We start from the raw sequence: 27,767 nt of genomic DNA on the forward strand, positions 1-27,767 counted from the left end.
ATAGTGTAGGCCTACCAACAAAACCAATGGCAAAAATCCCATAACATTTTGACATGGAAATAGCTTTTAATTTCTATGATGTAGCCTACAGTAGACTGTGGTGTTCAATGCAAGCCTACATTGCATGAGACTTTTTTTTTTATGAGGCTATTATCGTGAAATGCTTACTAACGAGCCCTTTCCCAAGAGTACCAATAAGTAATTCACAAAATAAAAAAGGAAAGAGTAACACAATATAACAACAATGAGGCTATATACCAGTACCGAGTCAATGTGCAGGGGTAATATGTACATGTAGGTAGGGGTAAAAGTGACTAGGTAATCAGGATATATAATAAACAGAATAGCAGTGTGTGTGGGTAGAGTCCAGTGAGTGTGCATAGAGTCAGGGCAAGAGAGTCAGTGCTAAAATAAAAAGGGATCAATGCGAATGGTCCAGCCACTTGAGTGACTGTTCAGCAATCGTATGGCTTTGGGCAGAAGCTGTACAGGAGCCTTTTGGTCCCAGACTTGACGCTCCGGTACTGCTTACCATTCGATAGCAGAGAGAACAGTCTGACTTCAGTGGCTGTTAGAACATTTTTAGGGCCATCTTCTGACACCGCCTCGATACCAGGATGGCACGGAGCACGGGACTCAGTGATGTACTGGGTTGTACGTGCTACCCTCTGTAGAGCCTTGCAGTCGGATATCAAGCAGTTGCCATAGCAAGCGGTAATGCATCCAGTAAAGATGCTTTCATTGGTGCGGCTGGAGAACTTTTTGAGAATCCGAGGGCCCATGACACATCTTTTCAGTCTCCTGAGGGGTAAGCGGTACTGTCGTGTCCTCTTCACGACTGTTGGTGTGTTTGGACCATGAATAGGTCAGCAAGAATGAAGAGAGCAGACACATGACCTTTCTCTTGAGCTACGTTTTGCATATAGGATATAGCCTACCTTTTTTATGAGGACGATCTGGAGGCAGAGACAAATGCGACCTTTTCATTTTAAAATAAATATTGATGACTCAACACTTGCTCACCATGGTAGCCTGTGCGTGTTGCGCCTTTTCACTGGTTCTCAAATTATTTGATTGCACTTGAACTCACATTGGTTGAGTGCCCTCCACTTATTTCCATTCATCAATATTTATTTACAGACACTAACCAAGTTTCCATCCAACCATTTTCATGCGGATGAATTACGACCGGGCTGATGAACAATTACAATTTTATAAATGCCGACAGACAATTGGTTGGTTCCACATGGTGGGATCTTTTTGTGTCTGTAAAATGAGTTATTATAATTATATATTTTTTATTTAACTAGGCAAGTCGGTTAAGAACAAATTCTTATTTACAATGATGGCCTACTCCGGCCAAACCCGGACGATGCTGTGCCAATTATGTGCCGCCCTATGGGACTCCCAATCACGATCGGATGTGATACAGCCTTGATACGAACCGGGGACTGTAGTGTCACCTCTTGCACTGAGATGCAGTGCCTTAGACCGCTGCACCGCTCGGGAGACCCAAATTATGTGAGAAATGGCGGTGGAATAACATATCGAAGTAAACTTGGAGTCACGTGATGATATGTTGTGTGGTCCTCCCACTACGACTGGAAAGCATGCAGTTTATTAGGCTACAGATTAAATAAGTTATGATGAACTTCACAGGCGAGTAAGTGCATGGTGACGAACTTGATGTTGCTTTCCAATAAATATCGAGAATCTTGTTTTGGTGACATGATCATCAATGCTTTGCTGCCGTTTGATAAATATAAATAATATCACTCTTATCCATAATATGTAGGTAGCCTACTCACACTGTACCTGCAAGCTGTTGGCTAGAGCGCATGTGCCAAGACTAGTGGGCACATTTGATATACCGTGCATTCAGAAAGAATTCAGACCCCTGACCCTTTTCTACATTTTGTTACTTTACAGCCATATTCTAAAATTGATTAAATTACATATTTCCCTCAATCTACACACAATGTGAAAACAGGTTTTTAGACATTTTTGAAAATATATATTACAAATAAACACCTTATTTTACAGTACCAGTCAAAAGTTTGGACACCAACTCATCCAAGGGTTTTTCTTTAAAGTTCCCACAAGGATAGTAAAACAAGGAAAATTCTCCCTCGTGGGACATTTCCCACATCCTCATTAGGACAAAGGCTATTTTAAGCTGAGGGGTTAGGTTTATGAAAATAAATTTTAGGTCCCCACGAGGCTAGAACATAACGTGTGTGTGTGTGTGTGTGTGTGTGCGAGAGAGAGAGAATGAGCTTCTCTTTACCTGGTGGTCCCAACGGTCCCTGGCATGGCATGGGCCCAAGTCCTCCACCTATGGGTGGGGGCTGCTTCATCTGGGGGTTGTTCCGTTCATGTGCATGCCCCACTGACGACCACACACACACAACCAGACATTAGGACAGGGAACGGCACACATGCATCATGTAACAATTATTAAATGTACAGTACCACTAGTCATTCAAGGGATTCTTTTCTTTTTACTATTTTCTACATTGTAGAGTATTTGTGAAGACAAACTGTGCAATAACATGGAATCATGTAGTAACCAAAAAAGTGTTAAACCAATTATATTTAAGTTTCTAATATTATATTTGAGAAGTAGCCACCCTTTGGTTACATGATTCCATATGTTATTTCATAGTTTCCACAATGTAGAAAATAGTAAAAAATAAAGAAACCCTTGAATGAGTGTGTCCAAACTTGACTGGTACTGTAAGTATTCAGACACTTTGCTATGAGACTTTGAAATTGAGCTCCAGTGCATCCTGTTTCCATTGATCATCCTTGATGTTTCTACAACTTGCATGGAGTCCACCTGTGGTAAATTCAATTGATTAGACATGATTTGGAAAGGCACACATCTGTCTATATAAGGTCCCACAGTTGACCGTGCATGTCAGAGCAAAAACCAAGCCACGAGGTCGAAGGATACCAAATAAAATTTTATTGGTCACATACGGGTTTAGAGATGTTATTGCGGGGTGTAGCAAAATGCTTGTGCTTCTAGTTCCGACAGTGCCGCAATATCTAACAATTTCACAACATATCTAATGCACACACCTCAGTAATGAAGAATAAGAATATATAAATATATGGATGAGCAATGTCTTAGCAGCATAGACTAAGACACAGTAGATAGTATAGAATACAGTATATACATATGAGAAGAGTAATGCATGATACAGTTGAAGTCGAAAGTTTACATACACCATAGCCAAATATATTTCAACTCAGTTTTTCACAATCCCTGACATTTAATCCTAGTAAAAATTCCCTGTATTAGGTCAGTTAGAATCACCACTTTATTTTAAGAATGTGAAATGTCAGAATAATAGTAGACTTTCTTTCATCACATTCCCAGTGGTCAGAAGTTTACATGCACTCAATTAGTATTTGGTGAAATTGCCTTTAAATTGTTTAACTTGGGTCAAACGTTTCAGGTAGCCTTTCACAAGCTTCCCACAATAAGTTGGGTGAATTTTGGCCCATTCCTCCTGACTGAGCTGATGTAACTGAGTCAGGTTTGTAGGCATCCTTGCCCGCAGCATCCTTGCCCGCACACGCTTTTTCAGTTCTGCCCACAAATGTTCTATAGGATTGAGGTCAGAGCTTTGTGATGGCCACTCCAATACCTTGACTTGGTTGTCCTAAAGCCATTTTGCCACAACTTTAAGTATGCTTTGGGTCATTGTCGATTTGGAAGACCCATTTGCGACCTGAGCTTTTAACTGATGTCTTGAAATGTTGCTTCAATATATCCACATAATTTTCCTACCTCATGAAGCCATCTATTTTGTGAAGTGCCCCAGTCCCTCTTCATTTTACTGTGGATATAGATACTTTTGTACCTGTTTCCTCCAGCATCTTCACAAGGTCCTTTGCTGCTGTTTTGGGATTGAGTTGCACTTTTCGCACCAAAGTACGCGTCTCCTTTCTGAGCAGTATTATGGCTGCGTGGTCCCATGGTGTTTATACTTGCGTACTATTGTTTGTACAGATGAATGTTGTACTTTCAGGCGTTTGGAAATTGCTCCCAAGGATGAACCAGACTTGTGGATGTCTACAATTTATTTCCTGAGGTCTTGGCAGATTTCTTTTGATTTTTCCCATGATGTCATGCAAAGAGGCACTGAGTTTGAAGGTAGGCCTTGAAATACATCCACAGGTACACTTCCAGTTGACTCAAATTATGTCAATTAGCCTATCAGAAGCTTCTAAAGCCATGACATAATTTTCTGGAATTTTCCAAGCTGTTTTAAAGGCACAGTCAACTTGGTGTATGTAAACTTCTGACCTGCTGTGATACAGTGAAATAATCTGTCTGTAAACAATTGTTGGAAAAATTACTTGTGTCATGCACAAAGTATGTCCTAACCGACTTGCCAAAACTATAGTTTAACAATACATTTGTGGAGTGGTTGGAAAAACAAGTTTCAATGACTCCAACCTAAGTGTATGTAACTTCTGACTTCAACTGTATGTGAATATTATTAAAGTGACTAGTGTTACATTTCTTAAAGTGGCCAATGATTTCAAGTCTGTATGTAGGCAGCGGCCGCTCTGCTAGTGCCTCTCGGTCCCAGCTTTGATGCACCTGTACTCGCCTTCTGATGACAGCGGGGTGAACAGGCTGTGGCTCGGGTGGTTGTTGTCCTTGATTCGTTTTTTGGCCTTCCTGCGACATCTGGTGCTGTAGGTGTCCTGGGGGGCATGTAGTTTGCCCCCGGTGATGTGTTTTGCAGACCGCACCACCCTCTGGAGAGCCCTGCCGTAGTGGGTGGTGCAGTTGCCATACCAGGCGGTGATACAGCCCGACAGGATTCTCTAAATTGTGCATCTGTAGAAGTTTTAGGTGACAAGCCAAATTTCTTCTGTCTCCTGAGGTTGAAGAGGTGCTGTTGTGCTGTCTGTGTGGGTGGATCATTTCAGATCGTCAGTGATGTGTACACCGAGGAACATGAAGCTTTCCACCTTCTCCGCTGCTGTCCCGTCGATTTAGATAGGGGGTGCTCTCTGCTGTTTCCTGAAGGTCACAATAATCTCCTTTGTTTTGTTGACGTTGAGAGGTTATTTTCCTGACACCACACTCCCAGAGCCTCTCGCCTCTTCCCTGTAGGCTGTCTCGGCATTGTTGGTAACCAAGCCTACTACTGTTGTCGTCTGCAAACTTGATGATTGACTTGGAGGCGTGCATGGCCACGCAGTCATGAGTGAACAGGGAGTACAGGAGGGGTCTTAGCACGCACCCTTGTGGGGGCCCCAGTGTTGAGTATCAGCGACGTGTAGGTGTTGTTTCCTAACATCACCACCTAGGGGTGGCCTGTCAGGAAGTCCAGGACCCAATTGCACAGGGTGAGGTTCAGACCCAGGGCCTTGAGCTTAATGATGAGCTTGGAGGGTACTATGGTGTTGAATGCTGAGCTGTAATCAATGAACAGCATTCTTACATGGGTATTCCTTTTGTCTAGATGGGATAGGGCAGTGTGATGGCGATTGCATCGTCTGCGGATATTTTGGGGTGGTAAGCAAATGGAAGTGTGTCTAGGGTGACAGGTAAGGTGGCGGTGGTATGATCCATAACTAGCCTCACAATGCACTTCATGGTGACAGAATTGAGTGCTACGGGGCGATGGTCATTTCGTTCAGTTACCTTTGTTCCTGTACCCAGGAAAGCAATGGTGGCCATCTTGAAGCATGTGGGGACAGCAGACTGGGATATGGAGAGATTGACTATATCTATAATCACATTATCCAGCTGTTCTGCGCATGCTCTGAGGATGCGGCGAGGGATGCAGTCTGGGCCAGCAGCCTTGCATGGGTTAAAATGTCTTACTCACGTCGGCTACGGAGAAGAGCCCACAGTCCTTGGTAGCTGGCCGTGTCGGTGGTACTGTTATCCTCAAAGTTGGCAAAGAACGTCTTTATCTTGTCCGGAAGCAAGGCGTCGGTGTCCACAATGTGGCTGGTTTTCCTTTTGTAGTCCGTGATTGTCTGTAGACCCTGCCACATACCTCTCGTGTCTAAGCCGTTGAATTGCTACTCCACTTTCTCTATACTGTCATTTCGCTTGTTTGATTGCCTTGCGGAGGGAATAACTACTACATTTGTGTTCTGCTATATTCCCAGTCACCTTGCCGTAGTTATATGCGGTGGTTCGCACTTTCAGTTTTGCACGAATGCTGCCTTCTCTCCACGGTTAAAAAAAATAATATTTCACCTTTATTTAACCAGGTAGGCTAGTTGAGAACAAGTTCTCATTTGCAACTGCGACCTGGCCAAGATAAAGTATAGCAGTGTGAACAGACAACACAGAGTTACACATGGAGTAAACAATTAACAAGTCAATAACACAGTAGGAAAAAAAGGGGAGTCTATATACATTGTGTGCAAAAGGCATGAGGTAGGCGAATAATTACAATTTTGCAGATTAACACTGGGGTGATAAATGATCAGATGGTCATGTACAGGTAGAGATATTGGTGTGCAAAAGAGCAGAAAAGTAAATAAATAAAAACAGTATGGGGATGAGGTAGGTGAAAATGGGTGGGCTATTTACCAATAGACTATGTACAGCTGCAGCGATAGGTTAGCTGCTCAGATAGCAGATGTTTGAAGTTGGTGAGGGAGATAAGTCTCCAACTTCAGGGATTTTTGCAATTCGTTCCAGTCACAGGCAGCAGAGTATTGGAACGAAAGGCGGCCAAATGAGGTGTTGGCTTTAGGGATAATCAGTGAGATACACCTGCTGGAGCGCGTGCTACGGATGGGTGTTGCCATCGTGACCAGTGAACTGAGATAAGGCGGAGCTTTACCTAGCATGGACTTGTAGATGACCTGGAGCCAGTGGGTCTGGCGACGAATATGTAGCGAGGGCCAGCCGACTAGAGCATACAAGTCGCAGTGGTGGGTGGTATAAGGTGCTTTAGTGACAAAACGGATGGCACTGTGATAAACTGCATCCAGTTTGCTGAGTAGAGTGTTGGAAGCAATTTTGTAGATGACATCGCCGAAGTCGAGGATCGGTAGGATAGTCAGTTTTACTAGGGTAGGTTTGGCGGCGTGAGTGAAGGAGGCTTTGTTGCGGAATAGAAAGCCGACTCTTGATTTGATTTTTGATTTGAGATGTTTTATATGAGTCTGGAAGGAGAGTTTACAGTCTAGCCAGACACCTAGGTACTTATAGATGTCCACATATTCAAGGTCGGAACCATCCAGGGTGGTGATGCTAGTCGGGCATGCGGGTGCAGGCAGCGATCGGTTGAAAAGCATGCATTTGGTTTTACTAGTGTCTAAGAGCACTTGGAGGCCACGGAAGGAGTGTTGTATGGCATTGAAGCTCAATTGGAGGTTAGATAGCACAGTGTCCAAGGACGGGCCGGAAGTATATAGAATGGTGTCGTCTGCGTAGAGGTGGATCAGGGAATCGCCCGCAGCAAGAGCAACATCATTGATATATACAGAGAAAAGAGTCGGCCCGAGAATTGAACCCTGTGGCACCCCCATAGAGACTGCCAGAGGACCGGACAGCATGCCCTCCGATTTGACACACTGCACTCTGTCTGCAATGTAATTGGTGAACCAGGCAAGGCAGTCATCCGAAAAACCGAGGCTACTGAGTCTGCCGATAAGAATATGGTGATTGACAGAGTCGAAAGCCTTGGCAAGGTCGATGAAGACGGCTGCACAATACTGTCTTTTATCGATGGTGGTTATGATATCGTTTAGTACCTTGAGTGTGGCTGAGGTGCACCCGTGACCGGCTCGGAAACTGGATTGCACAGCGGAGAAGGTACGGTGGGATTCGAGATGGTCAGTGACCTGTTTGTTGACTTGGCTTTCGAAGACCTTAGATAGGCAGGGCAGGATGGATATAGGTCTGTAACAGTTTGGGTCCAGGGTGTCTCCCCCTTTGAAGGGGGGGATGACTGCGGCAGCTTTCCAATCCTTGGGGATCTCAGACGATATGAAAGAGAGGTTGAACAGGCTGGTAATAGGGGTTGCGACAATGGTGGCGGATAGTTTCAGAAATAGAGGGTCCAGATTGTCAAGCCCAGCTGATTTGTACGGGTCCAGGTTTTGCAGCTCTTTCAGAACATCTGCTATCTGGATTTGGGTAAAGGAGAACCTGGAGAGGCTTGGGCGAGGAGCTGCGGGGGGGGCTGTTGTTGGCCGAGGTTGGAGTAGCCAGGCAGAAGGCATGGCCAGCCGTTGAGAAATGCTTGTTGAAGTTTTCGATAATCATGGATTTATCGGTGGTGACCGTGTTACCTAGCCTCAGTGCAGTGGGCAGCTGGGAGGAGGTGCTCTTGTTCTCCATGGACTTCAGTGTCCCAGAACTTTTTGGAGTTGGAGCTACAGGATGCAAACTTCTGCCTGAAGATGCTGGCCTTAGTTTTCCTGACTGACTGCGTGTATTGGTTCCTGACTTCCCTGAACAGTTGCATATCGCGGGGACTATTTGATGCTATTGCAGTCCGCCACAGGATGTTTTTGTGCTGGTCGAGGGCAGTCAGGTCTGGAGTGAACCAAGGGCTGTATCTGTTCTTAGTTCTGCATTTTTTGAACGGAGCATGCTTATCTAAAATGGTAAGGAAGTTACTTTTAAAGAATGACCAGGCATCCTCAACTGACGGGATGAGGTCAATGTCCTTCCAGGATACCCGGACCAGGTCGATTAGAAAGGCCTGCTCACAGAAGTGTTTTAGGGAGCGTTTGACAGTGATGAGGGGTGGTCGTTTGACTGCGGCTCCGTAGCGGATACAGGCAATGAGGCAGTGTTATCCAGGTTAAAAAAAAAACAAAACAACAATGACTAAATAGCTTGTAGCTAGTTAGCTGGTTAGCTTCTGGAGGTTCTTGAGTGTGTTCTAAAAATTAAAAATAATAGCGATTCCGTATCACATTGGGTGAGGCAGGTTACCGGAAGGTATAAACAAATAAAAAATCGAAAAGAGATAGAAAGTAAATATGGGTCCAGTGAGTGTTTGGGACGCGGCGATTCAGACGGTTAGCAGGCCTGTGCTAACAGGCTAACAGTTAGTAGGCCGGGGTTTCTGGTTAGGGTAGGTTTTAATAGTCACAGTGGGTACAACATCCCCTATACACTTCTTGATGAAATCAGTGACTGTCTGTGTATTCTCGGAAGCTACCCGGGAACATATCCCAGTCCTCGTGATCAAATCAATCTTGAAGCGTGGATTTCGATTGGTCAGACCAGCGTTGAATAGTCTTTAGCATGGGTACATCCTGTTTGAGTTTCTGCCTATAGGAAGGGAGGACCAAAATGGAGTCCTGGTCAGATTTGCCAAAAGCAGGGCGGGGGAGGGCCTTTGTATGCATCCCGGAAGTTGGAGAAGCAATGGTCGAGGTGTTTTTCCAGCGTGAATACTACAGTTGATATGCTGATAGAATTTAGGTAGCCTTTTCCTAATTTTCTTTAAAATCCCCAGCTACAATAAATGCAGCCTCAGTATTTATGGTTTGCAAAAAGTCCAGTGAAGTTTGAGGGCCCTCATGGTATCAGCTTGAGGGGGGATATACACGGCTGTGACAATAACCGAAGAGAATTTGATCGGCATTTGATTGAGGTATTCTTGGTCTGGTGAACAAAAGGAATTGAGTTCCTGTATGTTATTACAATTACACCATGAGTTGTTAATCATGAAACATACACCCCACCCTTCTTCCTGGATGCGCGTTGAACTGAGAATCCAGATGGCTAGACTGACTCCGACAGAATATCCAGAGAGAGCCATGTTTCCGTGAAATGGACTATGTTACAATCCCTGATGTCTCTCTGGAAAGAAACCATTGCCTGATCTCGTCAACTTTGTTTCCCATGGACTGAACATTGGCGAGTAATATACTCGGATGCGGTGGGTGGTGTGTGCTCCTCCTAAGTCTGACTAGAAGACCGCTCCGAATTCTTCTTCTCCACCAGTGTTGTTTTGTGTTGGCCTCTAGAATCAGTTAAACTGCCCTGGATGGCGCGAACAAATTATCCGCTTCGGGAAAGTCGCAATACTGTTAGTGTTGGTGAGTTACCGCCGCTCTGATATTACATACTGCCGGAAATAAATATTGCATAACACAACATTTTCTGGGCTATCAATGTAAGAAATAATACACAACAACAAAATACTGCAAAGTTTGCTGAGAACGAGAAGCGAGGCAGACAGACCCCTCTGTCGGCGCCATCACGTGTCATGAGTTCCGAGATTGTCCGGAGAGACACTCCCCAAATACAGGTGTGCCAAACTTGTAGCGTCATACCCAAGAAGACTCAGATGTAATTGCTGCAAAAGGTGCTTCTACAAAGTAGTGAGTAAAGGGTCTGAATACTTATGTAAATGTGACATTTCAGTTTTATTTTTATTTTTAATAGATTTAATAGTAGATTGAGGGGGGGGATATTATTTAATCAATTTTAGAATAAGCGGTAACATAAAATGTGCTAAAAGTCAAGGGTTCTGAATACTTTCCGAATGCGCTGTATAATGCAACCGTTTTTGTGGCAACCAGAGTTCCCGAGTTGCACAATGCACTGCATCTCCGTGCAAGAGGTGTCATTACAGTCCCTGGTTCGTATCAAGACTGTATCACATCCGGCCGTGATTGGGAGTTCCATAGGGCGGCGTACAATTTGCCCAGTATCGGCTGGGGTAGGCCATCATTGTAAATAAGAATTTGTTCTTAACTGACTTGCGTAGTTAAATGAAGGTTCAATTAAAACATTTGAAAAATAGTTGAAAATGCGATGGAAACCCATTTAACTTGTTTTTGTGTGTTTGTTTTTTTAACAGCAAAAGTGTTTTTATGTGCACTTCGTCATCATGCACAGTCTTTTTATCCGCAAAAGGTATGTTTGATGGAAACATCTCTGGTGGGAAACCGTGGAAATTGTTTAATGCAGATTTTAAAATATTCTCAGGATAATCTGTCGCAAATTGGAGGGCAACCCAGCTACTGTAGGAAAATATAGTCAAATCATATTTCATTTCCTTGGAAAGTTAATGCCACGTCAATCTCCGTCCATGCATAGGCAGTCTACTCTATTTAATTGAGACTAAACATTCTAGGCGCACTTGATCGAGCACGCCCAACTAGGAGATATGCTACTTAACTTGAAGCAGCGAATTCTGAGTGTGAATAATGCGACAGATGTGCTTTTAATACAATAGGTAGGCTAGCGCATGCAAAGCAGATGGATGTCAGTTTTGAAATAATCTGCGGGACGACAACAAATATTTTAATCCCAAAAGTGACTGTCTTTGTGACCGCCCACTCACAACCGCAGCATAAAAAATGCAGACTGCACCGTAATGATCTCTGTCAGAACCCGCAGGTCTATTGGCCCGCTACACTGCAATGCACTGTGGGGCGGCAGGGTAGCCTAGTGGTTAGAGCGTTGGACTAGTAACCGGAAGGTTGCAAGTTCAAACCCCCGAACTGACAAGGTACAAATCTGTCGTTCTGCCCCTGAACAGGCAGTTAACCCACTGTTCCTAGGCCGTCATTGAAAATAAGAATTTGTTCTTAACTGACTTGCCTAGTAAAATAAAGGTTAAAAAAATGATTAACCACAATGGAACGTGTGTAGTGCACTATTCACCATAACAAACATCTGAAAAGGGGTTGGGACATGTTTTGCTGCTTCTCAACAATTGGTAGTGTGAAGCTTTCAGCATAACTCTTCGGACATAACTCCTGTTGTCTCCCCTAGGTTTGGGGACAGGGGCCCCTATCATTGAGTCTCCCTACGGGGACAACATAATACCAGATGAGGCTCCAGAGTCTATAAGCAGAGCTGTGGCCAGTCTGCCCCCAGAGCAGATGTTTGAGCTCATGAAACAGATGAAGGTGAAGGAGTCTTCTCTCTTTAGACCCCAGTTTCCTTGTTTTGAGATTGTATATCATCACATCCATGCGTAGACAGTCACTTGTGGATAATCCAAAGACAAATTCATTGGACTCCCATTGTGGTGTAATTATCCCCTCCAGCTGTGTGTGCAAAACAGTCCCCAGGAGGCCAGGAACATGCTGTTGCAGAACCCCCAGCTGGCCTTTGCCCTGCTCCAGGCCCAGGTGGTCATGAGGATCGTAGACCCTGAGATCGCCTTGGTGAGACCTGGGTACTCGCAACTTGGGTCAGTGCAAATGCACTCCAGTGATATGGGGTTAGGTGATTTACTGACTTTAGAGTGTAATGGTTAAGATTGTATTCTTCATGGACCTTGAGCATGAACTCATTCAGAGATATTGTTGCACATGTTGTCGTCAAGAGAATCGTCAACATTTAACTTGATGTTCCTCTGCTCGTTTGACCTCTGCTGTAGAAAATGCTTCACCGTCAAACCCCAGTGCAGCCATTGGTTCCCAACAGTCAAGCTGGACCAGTGCCAGTGGCCAACCAGCCTATTCCACCGCCCAACGCTCCAGTCTCCCAGTCACAGCCAATGGTGAATCCACTTTGGCAGACCCATAACTAATTGTTTAATAGCTAATCGTTTAATTTATTAGGATTTAGGTCAACTGAAGACCATCTGTCAGTTTCCTACATCTGAGATCAACCTACACAATCTCTAATGCTAAATCTAGGACCAGTCAAAAGTTTGGACACCTACTCATTCCAGACTATTTTCTAAATTGTGGAATAATATTGAGGACATCAAAACTATGAAATAACACATGGAATCATGTGTTAAACAAGTCTAAATGTATTTTAGATTCTTCAAAGTAGTCACCCTCTGCCTTGATGACAGCTTTGCACACTCTTGGCATTCTCTCAATCAGCTTCACCTGGAATGCTACTTTGAAGAATCTCAAATATAAAATAAACACTTTTTTTGAGGGGGGGGGGGGTTATTTCATAGTTTTGATGTCTTCACTGCAGAATAACGATGTAGAAAATAGTACAAATAAAGTAACTCTGGAATGTGTAGGTGTCAACTTTTGACTGGTACTGTACATTTTAATAATTGTTACATGATTCATGTGTGCTGTTCCCCGTCCTAATGTCTGGTTGTGTGTGTGTGGTCGTCAGCTGGGCATGCACATGAACGGAGCCCCCCAGATGATGCAGCCCCCGCCCATAGGTGGAGGACCTGGGCCCATGCCAGGGCAGGGACTAGTGGGACCACCAGGTAAAGAGACCCTTTATCTCTCACACACACATTTATGTTCTATCCTCGTGGGGACCTAAAATACATTTTCTTAAACCTAAGCTTAAAATGGCTTTTGTCCTAATCGGGATGTGGGAAATGTCCCCTCAATGGAGAATGTTCCTTGTTTTACTATCCTTGTGGGGATTTTAGGTCTCCACAAGGATAGAAGAACCAACACACACACCCACACCTATAGACAGCCTCTCGGTATCCAAAAGTCAAAGGGGCACCCCTGTTGTGCTTCACCTTGCCATCTCACCCCAGGTGGGATACAGCCACCGATAGGATTGCCTCAGGGAGGTCCCGTTCCTATCGATAGGGGACAAGGTAATCTAACATGCCTGTGTCTCCAATGAAACTAGTTATAATGACATTACAATCCATCCATTCCTAGCCCGGGCTTCAATTGAAGTATTTACCAGTTAAGTCTTAGCATTACCTGTTCATGTCTTCCTTTCCTCCTGTGCATGTCATTACTCTTTGTTGACACTTGGTGGCAGAGGAAACTAGTGGTTTAAGTGCCTCAGGACATGGGGCCAACTCAGGTGGATGAGATCATAGCATTGCAGTTAAAGTAATAGATCAGACATGATTTTATTTTGGATTTATTTATTTAACCTTTTATTTAACGAGGCAAGTCAGTTAAGAACAAATTCTTATTGACAATGATGGCCTACACCGGCCAAACCCGGACGACGCTGGGCCAATTGTGCGCCACCCTATGGGACTCCCAATCACAGCCGGTTGTGATACAGCCTGGATTCGAGGTGTCTCCCTGACGCCTTTAGGACTGAGATGCAGTGCCTTAGACCGCTGCTCCACTCGGGAGCCTGATGATTGTCCAACTATGTAAAGATTACCGAGACTATTTTCTTGGGGGGATTAAGTACATTTCTATCTGCAATATATATATTTGTACATTTTAACCACTAAACATACCTCTGACACCTCATCCACTTCAGCCATCCATGTCAGTAGTGCTGCTTTCTGTGTGTGTTCTGAGCTCCTGCTATGAAGTCTGTGGGCTTCTCTGTCAGTGTGGCATGAGGTGGGTGCACTCCTATGTGTTGCTGCTTTGCTCTCTGAGTTGTCTCCTGTTTGTTTTTTTCACTTAATGCTGGCTCAGGAAACCTCCAGCACTCTCCCGTAGGATCGTCTGGGCAAGCTGCTATCGAGCGGCCTCAAGGTATCACTCACACCCTAACCCCAGGCTCTGGCCTGTCTCAGACTCCAGCCAAGCCAACAAGGCTGTTATAGGCTGTCTCATGAGCGCATGCATTATTTTTTTATATATTTTAATTTCAGGTGGTGGATCGGCTTTAATATTGCGGATAGATTGTTGCTCCCATTAATGTAATTGTCTGCACCATTTCCAATCCCCCATATGTTTTTTGGGTAAAGTATGTATGTTAGGGCTGGGCAGTAACTGTATTTTACGATAAACCTGTATTGATTCATGGACCGATTTGGGTTTTTACTTCACCTTCTATAACGCTATTTGAATGTTTGGTTTGTTAAATATGATGCGTTGTGTTTAACGTCCATTTTTATAGTTTGCTTCTTGAGTCCTCTCGCTCTCAATGCCAGTTTCCATACAGACCAAGCCCTGCCCCGTCTCACTCAAGGAGCGCATTTGTTGTTCCTCGACCACAAGAAACTTGTATTCAGTCTGCATGGTCAATGCAACAAGGCTGTTTTCACTTTGCTTCTTCATATATTCTTCCAGTAGCGTTCTATAATTACACTATTAGTTTGTGTTGCTTACATCTGCTAGTTTTTCTTAGCAAGTTGGGCCTAAAGCTGCTAATCACTAGGTAGCTAGATAATGTACTGAGTTAGAGCAAACATAATTAGTTATACAGCCTGATAATACCAGTGATGGTGTACACCTAAATCAACATGCTGTTTGTGCAACAGTACCTTCTAAATCAAATAGGAATACAAGAAGCATTCATAGGTTAGCTACATGAAGTAGCTAAGAGAGAACAGACAATGTAGCCAAAGATTATAGGGTCCCCTAGGAAACAATTATCAACACTTTGGTTCCTATCACTAACTCCTCCCTGGCATTTTCATTCGTTTTCATGTCAAACAACACTATTCAAAGTGCCCACCATATTCTAACTATAGAATTAGAATAGTCATTCTATTTCCATGATTCCAACATTTTACCCAAGTGTTCAGGTCTAAATCATAAGTCAAATCGCTATTGCAACATTTGGTTCAAAATAAGGTTTAGATTGTTTTCCCGTATCGTGAAGCCCTACATGGCAGTGTGGGAATTATCTCAAATTTGTGCATGAAATCAAGAAATGTATGAAATTGCAACAACAACAAAATTGGGGTTTAATTTAACATTTTCTGAAAGAAATAGAGAAAGACCATTGAAATCACTTAGAATGTATGTGTTGACACTCTGAGGTCATGCACTACTTATAAAGCAAATTTAAACATTTTATAATTTAAAAACAATATACTGTCAAATACCATTTGTATACCGTGACATGATATTTTGTCCATATCGCCCAGCACATACATGCATACATACAGTTAGTCGGAAGTTTACATACATTTAGGTTGGAGACATTAAAACTAGTTTTTCAACCACTCCACAAATTTCTTGTTAACAAACTATTGTTTTGGCAACTCGGTTAGGACATCTACTTTGTGCATGACACAAGTAATTTTTCCAACTATTTTTTTAGAAACAGATTATTTCACTATCACAATTCCAGTGGGTCAGAAGTTTACCTACACTAAGTTGACTGTGCCTTTTTAAACGGCTTGGAAAATTCCAGAAAATGATATCATGGCTTTAGAAGCTTCTGATAGGCTAATTGACATAATATGAGTCAATTGGAGGTGTACCTGTGGATGTATTTCAAGGTCTACTTTTAAAATCAGTGCCTCTTTGCTTGACATCATGGGAAAATCAAAAGAAATCAGCCAAGACCTCAGGAAAAAAAATTGGAGACCTCCACAAGTCTGGTTAATCCTTGAGAGCAATTTCCAAACGCCTGAAGGTACCACGTTCATCTGTACAAACAATATTACGCAAGTATAAACACCATGGGACCACGCAACCGTTATACCGCTCAGGAAGGAAACCTGGTCTGATGAAACAACAAAAATAGAACTGTTTGGCCATAATGACCATCGTTATGTTTGGAGGAAAAAGAGGGATCCTTGCAAGCTGAAGACACCATCCCAACTGTGAAGCATGGGAGTGGCAGCATCATGTTGTGGGGGTGCTTTGCTGCAGGAGGGACTGGGACACTTCAAAAAAATAGATGGCATCATGAGGGTGGAAAATGATGTGGATTATATTGAAGCAACATCTCAAGACATCAGTCAGGAAGTTAAAGCTTGGTCGCAAATGGACAATGACAGCAAGGATACTTCCAAAGTTGTGGAAAAATGGCTTTAGGACAACAAAGTCAAGGTATTGGAGTGGCCATCACAAAGCCCTGACCTCAATCCCATAGAAAATTTGGACAGAACTGAAAAAGCAAGGAGGCCTACAAACCTGACTCAGTTACATCGGCTCTGTCAGGAGGAATGGGCCAAAATTCACCCAACTTATTGTGGGAAGCTTGTGGAAAGCTACCAGAAATGTTCGATCCAAGTTAAACAATTTAAAGGCAATGCTTCCAAATACTAATTGAGTGTATGTAAACTTCTGACCCATTGTAAGACAAGAACATTTTATTAGGATTAAATGTCGGGAATTGTGATATTGAGTTTAAATGTATTTGGTTAAGATATTTGTAAACTTCTGACTTCAACTGTGTGTCTGTCGCAAGAATTTTGTATAATTTAAATTGAAAAATTAGACGTTTTGAATCCGGCATCATTTTGCTTGTCAATTCATAAACCATGTGCCATAGAATCGGTATCTTGCAAATCTCTTCCCAACTATTTTGAAAATTATATGGCACATCTGTCATTTTTTGGGGGGTCCTTCAATGAAATTGGTATACAATTTTTTATTTAACCATTTTTGGTATTTAATGCAAGGCAAACAGACAAGTTCCTTACTTTTGCCTCTTCCATTTTTATGGTAATGCTGCAATTAGTTTGTAGTAATTTTGGGTAGAGCAGACATTTCCATATGTGTTTGTTAGGATATATGGAGTTGTCATACATGCAGCTATTTATGATTTCATTTACAAAGATTGTAGTTTTTTCGATAAATGTAGAAAAGGGGGATTTTTAATTTTTTAATCAATTAGTATATTTGAGTTTAACCACTATTTGTTGTATTTGTTATGTCTTTTCAGGTGGATTGAACTGAAATGTCATCCAACTTTATAAGGCTTGTTTAAAAATATAACAATATTTTGGATATTTTGTTTTCAAATAACCGAAAGCGAGCAGTTGTAATCTGAATGAAGGGAAAAATGCCATTCTTGAACATGGGGTGAGACAGTCTTAACCATTTTGGATTTCTCTATTAAATGACTAAGTATAACTTTTGTATGACTGATGCCTCTGAGAGGGCTAATGCTTTAATATTTCATTTCTGCCCTCCGAATTCATGTTCGTTAAATAGATAGGCCCTTTTAATTTTGTCTGGCTTGCCATTCCAGATAAAAGTTATTATTTATTTATTTTTGGTTCATATAATTTAAAAAGCAGGTCACGAGGTTTAGGAAAAACCATAAGCAAATAGGTAAACTGTGATTTGACTGGAGTTAATCTGGGATTTTTCCACAAATAGACAGCTATTTTCCTTTCAATGGTAGCAAGATCTTATCTATTTTTGCCAACTTTCTATTAAAAGTTATTGGAGTAAGATAATTTCTTTCTTTCAGGATATGTATAACAAGTATGTCCACATCACCATCAGACCATTTTATTGGTAAACTACACAGTAATGTAAGAGTTGCATTTTTTTTATTGATCCAATATGTAATATAGTACACTTATCATAATGTGGTTTTAATCCAGAGAGGTTAGTTTTTCTATCTAGATCCTCTGAGGCTGTGGAGGGATTCTAATTGTGGTTTTAAAAGAAAACATGAATCATCAGCGTACGGATTTCTAATCCCTTTATTATTGTTGGGTCTACTTTTAACAGCTAACATTTCAATGGAAATAATAAATAGATATGTGGAAAATGGACAACCTTGTTTTACTCCTCGACAGTTTAAAACTTTCTGAGATGTAGACATTATTTACTATTTTTACACCTAGGGTTACTATACATAACTTTAACCCATTTTATAAGAGATTATAAGAGATTTATAAGAGAAATTGAAATATTCCAGGCATTTATATATGAACTCCAGTCGTACTTTATCAAAAGCCTTTTTAAAGTCTGCTATGAATACCAGGCCTGGTTTTCTATTGTTTCCATTACTTCTCTTATCTCCAATGTGTCGTCCATGTTAAAAACCTGTCTGATTAGGATGAATAATATCTGACAAAACCTTTTTTTAAATTCTATGCGCCAAGCATTTAGCTAGAATTTTTGCATCACAACACTGAAGTGTAAGAGGCCTCCAATTTTTTTAATGGACTGGTTCTTTATTTATACACTGCTCAAAAAAATAAAGGGAACACTTAAACAACACAATGTAACTCCAAGTCAATCACACTTCTGTGAAATCAAACTGTCCACTTAGGAAGCAACACTGATTGACAATAAATTTCACATGCTGTTGTGCAAATGGAATAGACAACAGGTGGAAATTATAGGCAATTAGCAAGACACCCCCAATAAAGGAGTGGTTCTGCAGGTGGTGACCTTCTCAGTTCCTATGCTTCCTGGCTGATGTTTTGGTCACTTTTGAATACTGGCGGTGCTTTCACTCTAGTGGTAGCATGAGACGGAGTCTACAACCCACACAAGTGGCTCAGGTAGTGCAGCTCATCCAGGATGGCACATCAATGCAAGCTGTGGCAAGAAGGTTTGCTGTGTCCAGAGCATGGAGGCGCTACCAGGAGACAGGCCAGTACATCAGGAGATGTGGAGGAGGCGGTAGGAGGGCAACTGCCAGAGCCCTGCAAAAGGACCTCCAGCAGGCCACAAATGTGCATGTGTCTGCTCAAACAGTCAGAAACAGACTCCATGTGGGTGGTATGAGGGCCCGACGTCCACAGGTGGGGGTTGTGCTTAAAGCCCAACACCGTGCAGGACGTGTGGCATTTGCCAGAGAACACCAAGATTGGCAAATTCGCCACTGGCGCCCTGTGCTCTTCACAGATGAAAGCAGGTTCACACTGAGCACATGTGACAGACGTGACAGAGTCTGGAGACGCCGTGGAGAATGTTCTGCCGCCTGCAACATCCTCCAGCATGACCGGTTTGGCGGTGGGTCAGTCATGGTGTGAGGTGGCATTTCTTTGGGGGGGCTGCACTGCCCTCCATGTGCTCGCCAGAGGTAGCCTGACTGCCATCAGGTACCGAGATGAGATCCTCAGACCCCTTGTGAAACCATATGCTGGTGCGGTTGGCCCTGGGTTCCTCCTAATGCAAGACCATGCTAGACCTCATGGGGCTGGAGTGTGTCAGCAGTTCCTGCAAGAGAAAGGCATTGATACTATGGACTGGCCCGCCCGTTCCCCAGACCTGAATCCAATTGAGCACATCTGGGACATCATGTCTCGCTCTATTCACCAACGCCACATTGCACCACAGACTGTCCAGGAGTTGGCGGATGCTTTAGTCCAGGTCTGGGAGGATATCCCTCAGGAGAACATCCGCCACCTCATCAGGAGCATGCCCAGGCGTTGTAGGGAGGTCATACAGGCACGTGGAGTCCACACACACACTACAGAGCCTCATTTTGACTTGTTTTAAGGACATTACATCAAAGTTGAATCAGCCTGTAGTGTGGTTTTCCACTTTAATTTTGAGTGTGACTCCAAATCCACACCTCCATGGGTTGATCAATTTGATTTCCATTGATCATTTTTGTGTGATTTTGTTGTCAGCACATTCAACTATGTAAAGAAAAAAGTATTTAATAAGAATATTTCATTCATTCAGATCTAGGATGTGTTATTTTAGTGTTCCCTTTATTTTTTTAGCAGTGTGTGTGTATATATGAGGTCGACCGATTATGATTTTTCAATGCCGATACCAATTATTGGATGACCAAAAAAGCTGATACCGATAAATCGGCCGTTTTTTGTTGTTTTTTAATTTAATTTTTAAATAAAATAAATATATATATATTTATATATTTTAACTTTTATTTGTAATAATGACAATTACAACAATACTGAAAGAACACTTATTTTAACTTAATATAATACATCAATATAATCAATTTTGCCTCAAGTAAATAATGAAACATGTTCAAATTTGGTTTAAATAATTCAAAAACAAAGTGTTGGAGAAGAAAGTAAAAGTGCAATATGTGCTAAGTAAGAAAGTTAACGTTTCAGTACCTTTCTCAGAACATGAGAACATATGAAAGCTGGTGGTTCCTTTTAACATGAGTCTTCAATATTCCCAGGTAAGAAGTTTTAGGTTGTAGTTATTATAGGAATTATAGGACTATTTCCCTCTACCATTTGTATTTCATTAACCTTTGACTATTGGATTTTCTTATAGGCACTTTAGTATTGCCAGTGTAACGGTATAGCTTCCGTCCCTCTCCTCGCTCCTCCATGGGCTCGAAACAGCAACACAATGACAACAGCCACCATCGAAGCAGTGTTACCCATGCAGAGCAAGGGGAACAACTACTAGAAGGCTCAGAGCGAGTGATGTTTGAAACACTATTAGCGTGCGCTAACTAGCTAGCCATTTCACTTCGGTTACACCAGTCTCATCTCGGGAGTTGATAGGCTTGTAGTCATAAACAGCGCAATGCTTGATGCACAACGAAGAGCTGCTGGCAGAACGCACGAAAGTGCTGTTTGAATTAATGTTTACGCGCCTGCTTCTGCCTACCACCGCTCAGTCATACTTGTATGCTCAGTCAGATTATATGCAACGCAGGACACACTAGATAATATCTAGTAATATCATCAACCATGTGTAGTTAACTAGTGATTATGATTGATTGTTTTTTTTAAAGATAAGTTTAATGCTAGCTAGCAACTTACCTTGGCTTACTGCATTCTCGTAACAGGCAAGTCTCCTTGTGGAGTGCAACGAGAGAGAGGCAGGTCGTTATTGCGTTGGACTAGGTAACTAGGGTTGCAGGATTGGATCCCCCTAGCTGACAAGGTGAAAATCTATCGTTCTGCCCCTGAACAAGGCAGTTAACCTACCGTTCCTAGGCCATCATTGAAAATAAGAATGTGTTCTTAACTGACTTGCCTAGTTAAATAAAGGTATACAATTTTTTTTTAAATCAGCGCCCAAAAATACCGATTTCCGATAGTTCTGAAAACTTGAAATCGGCCCTAATTAATCGGCCATTCCGATTAATCGGTCGACCTCGGAGATTGATATATATAGATATATCTATATATATCACTTGGATCCTGTTTCAGTAATAATGAAATCCAACCTTCTTGTTGCGTATCCTATAATCTTTTTATATAGGAGTGCTTAAAACATGCTAATATTGGTCCACTAAGTATATCTAAAAATACATATTTGGTGTACTTCCACTGGTATGACATCCAGCCCTGGAGTTTTCCCAGCCATAAAGGCTTTAATTGCATCAAGAAGTTCCTCCTCTGCAATTTGGCCTTCACATGAGTCTTTCTGTACAGATGTTAATTTTACGTTATTAATAGGGAACAAAATCCATACAATTAGCTTCGGTTAGAGGCGATGGAGGAAACTGAAATGAAAACATTCTTAACGTACTTTACTTACTCTTTTCAAAATATTGTTCAGTGTATCATGCGTGACTCCATTTAACATGTTTCAATAACATTTTTTGGTAGCATTTCTATGTTGAAGATTGTAAAATAATTTGGTGCATCCCCCCCCCCCCATATTCCATCCATCTCGCTTTATTTATATAATATATTACACTTGCTCTTTCTTGAATAAGTTCCCCCATTTCTTTTTGTTTTTCCTCTAACTTATTTTGTACCTCTATGGTAGTTTTCTATTTTATTGATATCTAACTGTACTGTTAGTCCTTAAGTTTCCTTTTGTTAATATTACTCTCTTTAGACCATGAGAGCCTAGATTATGTCCTGTTAGAGTAAATACATTTTTGTCATTTAGAAATGTATTATTAATCTGACTGGTCATGCAGTGGGTGTTTACTTCAGGCTAAAAATACACATTGCCCTAAAACCCTATCATGTCATAGAGGAGTGTGATGCAACTGCAAATATGAACAATAGTCCCAAGATACAAGTGTGATGAATGATTAGAGTGATTTCCAAAGGCGGCCGTCTGAACAAATAACCTCAATTGTAATCACCTGTTAGAAAATTCCATGACGAGGAATGGGATTAATACATTTATTGTAGTCAACAAAATAGATTTGTGCTAATGCTGTTTTAGCAATTTCATGGTAACACCAATGGCCTTTTTCCATGTCGCTAACACATGCCTCTTCTATTGACGTGTCCGGTCCAACAATACCAGATGTGCAAGACGCAAGTAGGCAAACGACCTGAAAACGGAACATTTTCAAAGATATGCCGTGCTCCTTTTGTATAAAACTCCTTGTTGTTTTTACCTCGGCCCTCTGTCTGTAGTGTGATGGGTCATTTCTGTGCTGTGGTTAGTGTGTCTTTCTGTGTGAACTATGGGAGTCATTGTGAAATTAAATCACCATGGTCTGATGAGTGACATGACCATAGAATTAGAACTGTAGTTCTTTGGATGCATTACGGTGTAGTGATGTTGTGTTCTGTGATAGGTGGTGTCCCTCCGACATGTCTATAGCTGACTGATGTATACCTCCCCCCCCCCCCCCAGGACCAGGTGGTATCCCCCCCAGAGGCCTGCTTGGCGACGGCCCCAACGACCCCCGAGGAGGAACCCTGCTCTCAGTCACAGGAGAGGTCATCGAACCCAGGTGAAAGAGGAGCCATTGTTGTTAGTGTAGTTTTACCGTCATTGAGTTAATCAATTGCATTCTTATAGCACCTTTTCAATTTCTGTGAACGACTGGCTTATTCTGTTCTCTTTGTGTCCAGTCGGGGAGGAGCCTTCATTGGCGCCCCCCCACCACACCAGGGGCCCCCCATGCACATGAACCAGATAGTTGGCGGGCCTCCTTCGGACATGAGGCCACCTCACGACATGAGAGGACCCCCCATGGGTGAACCCAGAGGCATGATGGGAGAGCCCCGGGGACCCCCCATGGGTGAACCCAGGGGCATGATGGGAGAGCCCCGGGGACCCCCCATGGGTGAACCCAGGGGCATGATGGGAGAGCCCCGTGGACCACCCATGATGGAGCCCAGGGGACTCCCCATGGAGACAAGAGGTAACCACATCACGGTATTAACGTCAAGTCCAATTAAGTTTATTTTATTAGCAGACATTTTATAAGAAGCATTATTGACAATTTAGAATTGTGTGGAAAACAGTTGGAAAAGCTCCTGTGCTTAGACTAGTTAGATCAGATCTGTAATGAGTAATCACTTAAGGAATGGCTGTTGTTTCTAAAGGTCGTGACCCCAGAGCGGTGGACACCCGTGGACCAGTGTCAGGCCAGAGGGTTCCCATGGCCCAAGGAATGCAGGGTCCCCCCCCTCACTCTATGAATCCTAATGCCCCTCCAACTGCCAGACCGGTATTGCCTACCTACAGCAAATGTCTTCAACATTGGGTCTTCTTGTCAATGAAAACAGTTCTAATAACTGTTTTTTTTCAGGGTCCTGGTGTACCACAGTCTGGAGGTAGCTTCAGCCCAGGGCAAAGCCAGGTGACCTCACAGGACCATGAGAAGGTGGGTTTGTCATGTCACCATTGTGTCACGATTAACTTTCAGTTTCAACTTAAAATGCCTGGCTAGTACTAGAAGATATTGGCTCAGATTAGTGTTGGCTGTCTAGAGAAACTAGAGCATTAAGTGCCTTCAGAAAGTATTCACATCTATTGACTTTTTCCACATTTTGTTGTGTTAAAGTGTGATTGAAATCTATTTAATTGTGATTTATTTTGGTCAATGATCTGCACAAAAGTCAAAGTGGAAGAAAAATTCAAACATTTGTATTAAAAAAAACACTGACTTGATTACATAAGTATTCAACCCCCTGAGTCAATGCATGTTAGAATAACCTTTGGCAACGATTGCAACTGTAAGTCTCGAAGAGCTTTGCACACCTGGATTGTGCAACATTTGCCCGTTTTCTTATTTTCAAAATCCTTCAAGCTCTGTCAAATTGGTTGTTGATCATTGCTAAACAATCGTTTTCAGGTCTTGCCATAGATTTTTATGTCGCTTTAAAATGGCCACTCAGGTCTAATTGGTAAGCAACTCCAGTGTAGATTTGTCCCTGTACTTTAGGTTTTTGTCCTTCTGAAAGGTACGTTTGTCATCTAGTGTCTGTTGGAAAGCAGACTGAACCAGGAGTTCCTCTAGAATTTTGCCTGTGCTTATCTCCATTCTGTCTTTGTTTTATCCCATAAAGCTCCCGAGTCCTTAACGATTACAATCATGCCCATAACATGATGCAGCCACCACTATGCTTGAAAGAATGGAGAGTTGTACTCGGTCATGTTGTATTGGATTTGCCACAAACATAACACTTTGTATTCAGGACAAAAGGTTAATTGATTTGCAACATTTTTTTGCAGTATTACTTTAGTGCCTTGTTCAAACAGAATGCATGTTTAGGAAAATGTTATTCTGTACAGGCTTGCTTCCTTTTCACTCTGTTCAGCAGGTGAGTATTGTGGCATACATAACTTGGAAAGGCACACACCTGTCCATATGAGGTCTCACAGTTGACGGTGCAAGTCAGAGCAAAAACCAAAACATGAGGTTGAAGGAATTGTCCCTGGAGCTCCGAGACAGGATTGTGTCAAGGCACAGATCTGGGGAAGGGTACCAAAAAATGTCTGCTGCATTGAAGGTTCCCAAGAACACAGCGGCCTCCATCATTCTTAAATGGAAGAAGTTTGGAACCACCAAGACTCTTCCTAGAGCTGGCCGCCCGGCCAAGCTGAGCAATCAGGGGAGAAAGGCATTGGTCAGGGAGGTGACCAAGAACCCGATGTTCACTCTGACCGAGTTCCTCTGTGGAGATGGGAGAACCTTCCAGAAGGAGAACCATCCCTGCAGCACTTCCCTACGGTGAGGCATGATTGTGGGGATGTTTTTCATCAGCAGGGCTGGGAGACTAGTCAGGATCGAGGCAAAGATGAAGTACAGAGATCCTTGATGACAACCTGCTCCAGAGCGCTCAGGACCTCCGACTGGGGCGAAGGTTCACCTTCCAACAGGACAACCACCCTAAGCACACAGCCAAGACAACTCAGGACTGGCTTCGGGACATGTTGATCCATCCTCAGTTTTCTCCGATCACAGCCATTCAACTCTATAACTGTTTTAAAGTCACCATTGGCCTCATGGTGAAGTCCCTGAGCGGTTTTCTTCCTCTCTGGCAAATGAGTTAGTAAGGACGCCTGTATCTTTGCAGTGACTGGGTGTATTGATACACCATCCAAAGTGTAATAACATCACCAGGCTCAAAGGGATATTCAATGTCTTTTTTTCTTTTTTTTACCCATCTACAAATAGGTGCCCTTTGCGAGGCATTGGAAAACCTCCATTCTTTGTGGTTCAATCTGTTTGAAATTTACTGCTCGAGCTGAGGGACCTTTAAAATTATGTGTGGGGTACAGACATGAGGTAGCCATTCAAAAATAATGTTTAAACACTCTTGTATTCAAAGTCCATGCAACTTATTATGTGACTTGTAAAGCATATTTATACTCTTGAACTTATTTAGGCTTGCCATAACAAAAGGTTTGAATACTTATTGCCTCAAGACATTTCAGCTTTTCCACTTTTATTGATTTGTAAAAAACACAATTCCACTTTGACATAATGGGTGTGTAGGCCAGTGACACATCACAATTTTAAATTCCGGCTGTAACGCAACAAAATGTGAAAGTCAAGGGGTGTGAATACTTTCTGAAGGCACTGTACTGTGCAGCTGTCTTCATCGACCTGGCCAAGGCTTTCGACTCTGTCAGACTCAATAGCCTTGGCTTTTCAAATGACTGCCTCACCTGGTTCACCAACTACTTCTCAGATAGTTCAGTGTGTCAAATCGGAGGGCCTGTTGTCCGGACCTCTGGCAGTCTCTATGGGGGTTCCACAGGGTTAAATTCTCTGGCCGACTCTTTTCTCTGTATATATCAATGATGTCACTCTTGCTGCTGGTGATTCTCTGACCCATTTCTACGCAGACGACACCATTCTGTGTACATCTGGCCCTTCTTTGGACACTGTGCTAACAAACCTCCAAATGAGCTTCAACGCCATACAACACTCCTTCTGTGGCCTCCAACAGCTTTTAAATGTTAGTAAAACTAAGTGCATGCTCTTCAACCGATTTGCTGCCCGCACCCTCCCGCCCGACTAGCATCACTACTCTGGACGGTTCTGACCTAGAATATGTGGATAACTACAAATACCTAGGTGTCTAGCTAGACTGTAAACTCTCCTTCCAGACTCACATTAAGCATCTCCAATCCAAAATTAAATCTAGAATCGGCTTCCTATTTCGCAACAAACCTACTTCACTCATGCTGCCAAATATACCCTTGTAAAACTGACTATCCTACCGATCCTTGACTTCGGCGATGTCATTTACAAAATAGCCCCCAACACTCTACTCAGCAAATTGGATGGAGTCTCAGTGTCATCCGTTTTGTCACCAAAGCCCCATGTACTACCCACCACTGCAACCTGTATGCTCTCGTTGGCTGGCCCTCACTACATATTCGTCACCAAACTCAGTGGCTCCAGGTCATCTAAGTCTTTGCTAGGTAAAGCCCCGCATTATCTCAGCTCACTGGTCACCATAGCAACACCCACCCGTAGCATGCACTCCAGCAGGTATATTTCGCCTATTTATTACCTCCCTACTCTTCTACATTTGCACACACTGTACATAGATTTTTCTATTGTGTTATTGACTGAACGTTTGTAACTCTGTTTTTGTTGCACTGCTTTGCTATATCTTGGCCAGGTCGCAGATGTAATTGAGAACTTGTTCTCAACTGGCCTACCTGGTTAAATGAAGGTCAGATAAAAAAGATGCTCAATGACAAGAAGCTTAAACCCCAACTTTTAAATGAAAGGTCTATGTCTGTCCTAACCTGTCAGCAGTCTGGGAAGGAAGTTATTGAGGAATGGAGTGAGAAGAGGATGACATCTCAAGCACTTGGGTTTGTGGAGACAACTTGGGGCTCAGTGCTTTCTTTGGCTACCTGAAGAGTAATGAGTCAGGGCAACAAAATGCATTAGCACTCAATGAAAAGCCATTTATTTCAATGGAATACACTACATGACGTAGTTATTCAATGGAAAATTTTGAACGTGTTCTGTGTAATCTATTATGAAAGATGACTTTCCTTCTGTATCCAAGCTGTGCATTTGGAGGTATTTTGGTTTTAACATTACTGCCTGCCTGTCAATATCTGATCTGAGAGCAGTGTGGTTCACCAGTTTGTCTGTTTTCCAG

At 42.6% G+C, this 27,767-nt stretch overlaps 1 protein-coding gene across 3 annotated transcripts in view; it reads left to right on the forward strand.

The window, feature by feature from the left end:
• cstf2 (cleavage stimulation factor, 3' pre-RNA, subunit 2) overlaps positions 1-27,767 on the forward strand; it is a 30,838-nt gene that overhangs the window by 2,253 nt on the left and 818 nt on the right. Inside the window, exons 4-13 of one of the 3 annotated variants that reach the window (XM_064954579.1) lie at positions 11,747-11,883; positions 12,025-12,144; positions 12,360-12,482; positions 13,067-13,166; positions 14,314-14,373; positions 23,038-23,137; positions 23,259-23,551; positions 23,736-23,860; positions 23,942-24,016; positions 26,488-27,761. In XM_064954579.1, the coding sequence (XP_064810651.1) occupies positions 11,747-11,883; positions 12,025-12,144; positions 12,360-12,482; positions 13,067-13,166; positions 14,314-14,373; positions 23,038-23,137; positions 23,259-23,551; positions 23,736-23,860; positions 23,942-24,016; positions 26,488-26,535 (1,181 nt within the window). In that variant the 3' untranslated portion in view covers positions 26,536-27,761. Of the gene's footprint in view, positions 1-11,746; positions 11,884-12,024; positions 12,145-12,359; positions 12,483-13,066; positions 13,167-14,313; positions 14,374-23,037; positions 23,138-23,258; positions 23,552-23,735; positions 23,861-23,941; positions 24,017-26,487; positions 27,762-27,767 lie in introns of those variants that run through there. The other 2 variants (XM_064954577.1, XM_064954578.1) reach the window with 2 other exon arrangements.

The sequence above is a fragment of the Oncorhynchus masou genome, chromosome 32, assembly GCF_036934945.1.
Source record: "Oncorhynchus masou masou isolate Uvic2021 chromosome 32, UVic_Omas_1.1, whole genome shotgun sequence".
NCBI classification, from domain to species: Eukaryota; Metazoa; Chordata; class Actinopteri; order Salmoniformes; family Salmonidae; genus Oncorhynchus; species Oncorhynchus masou.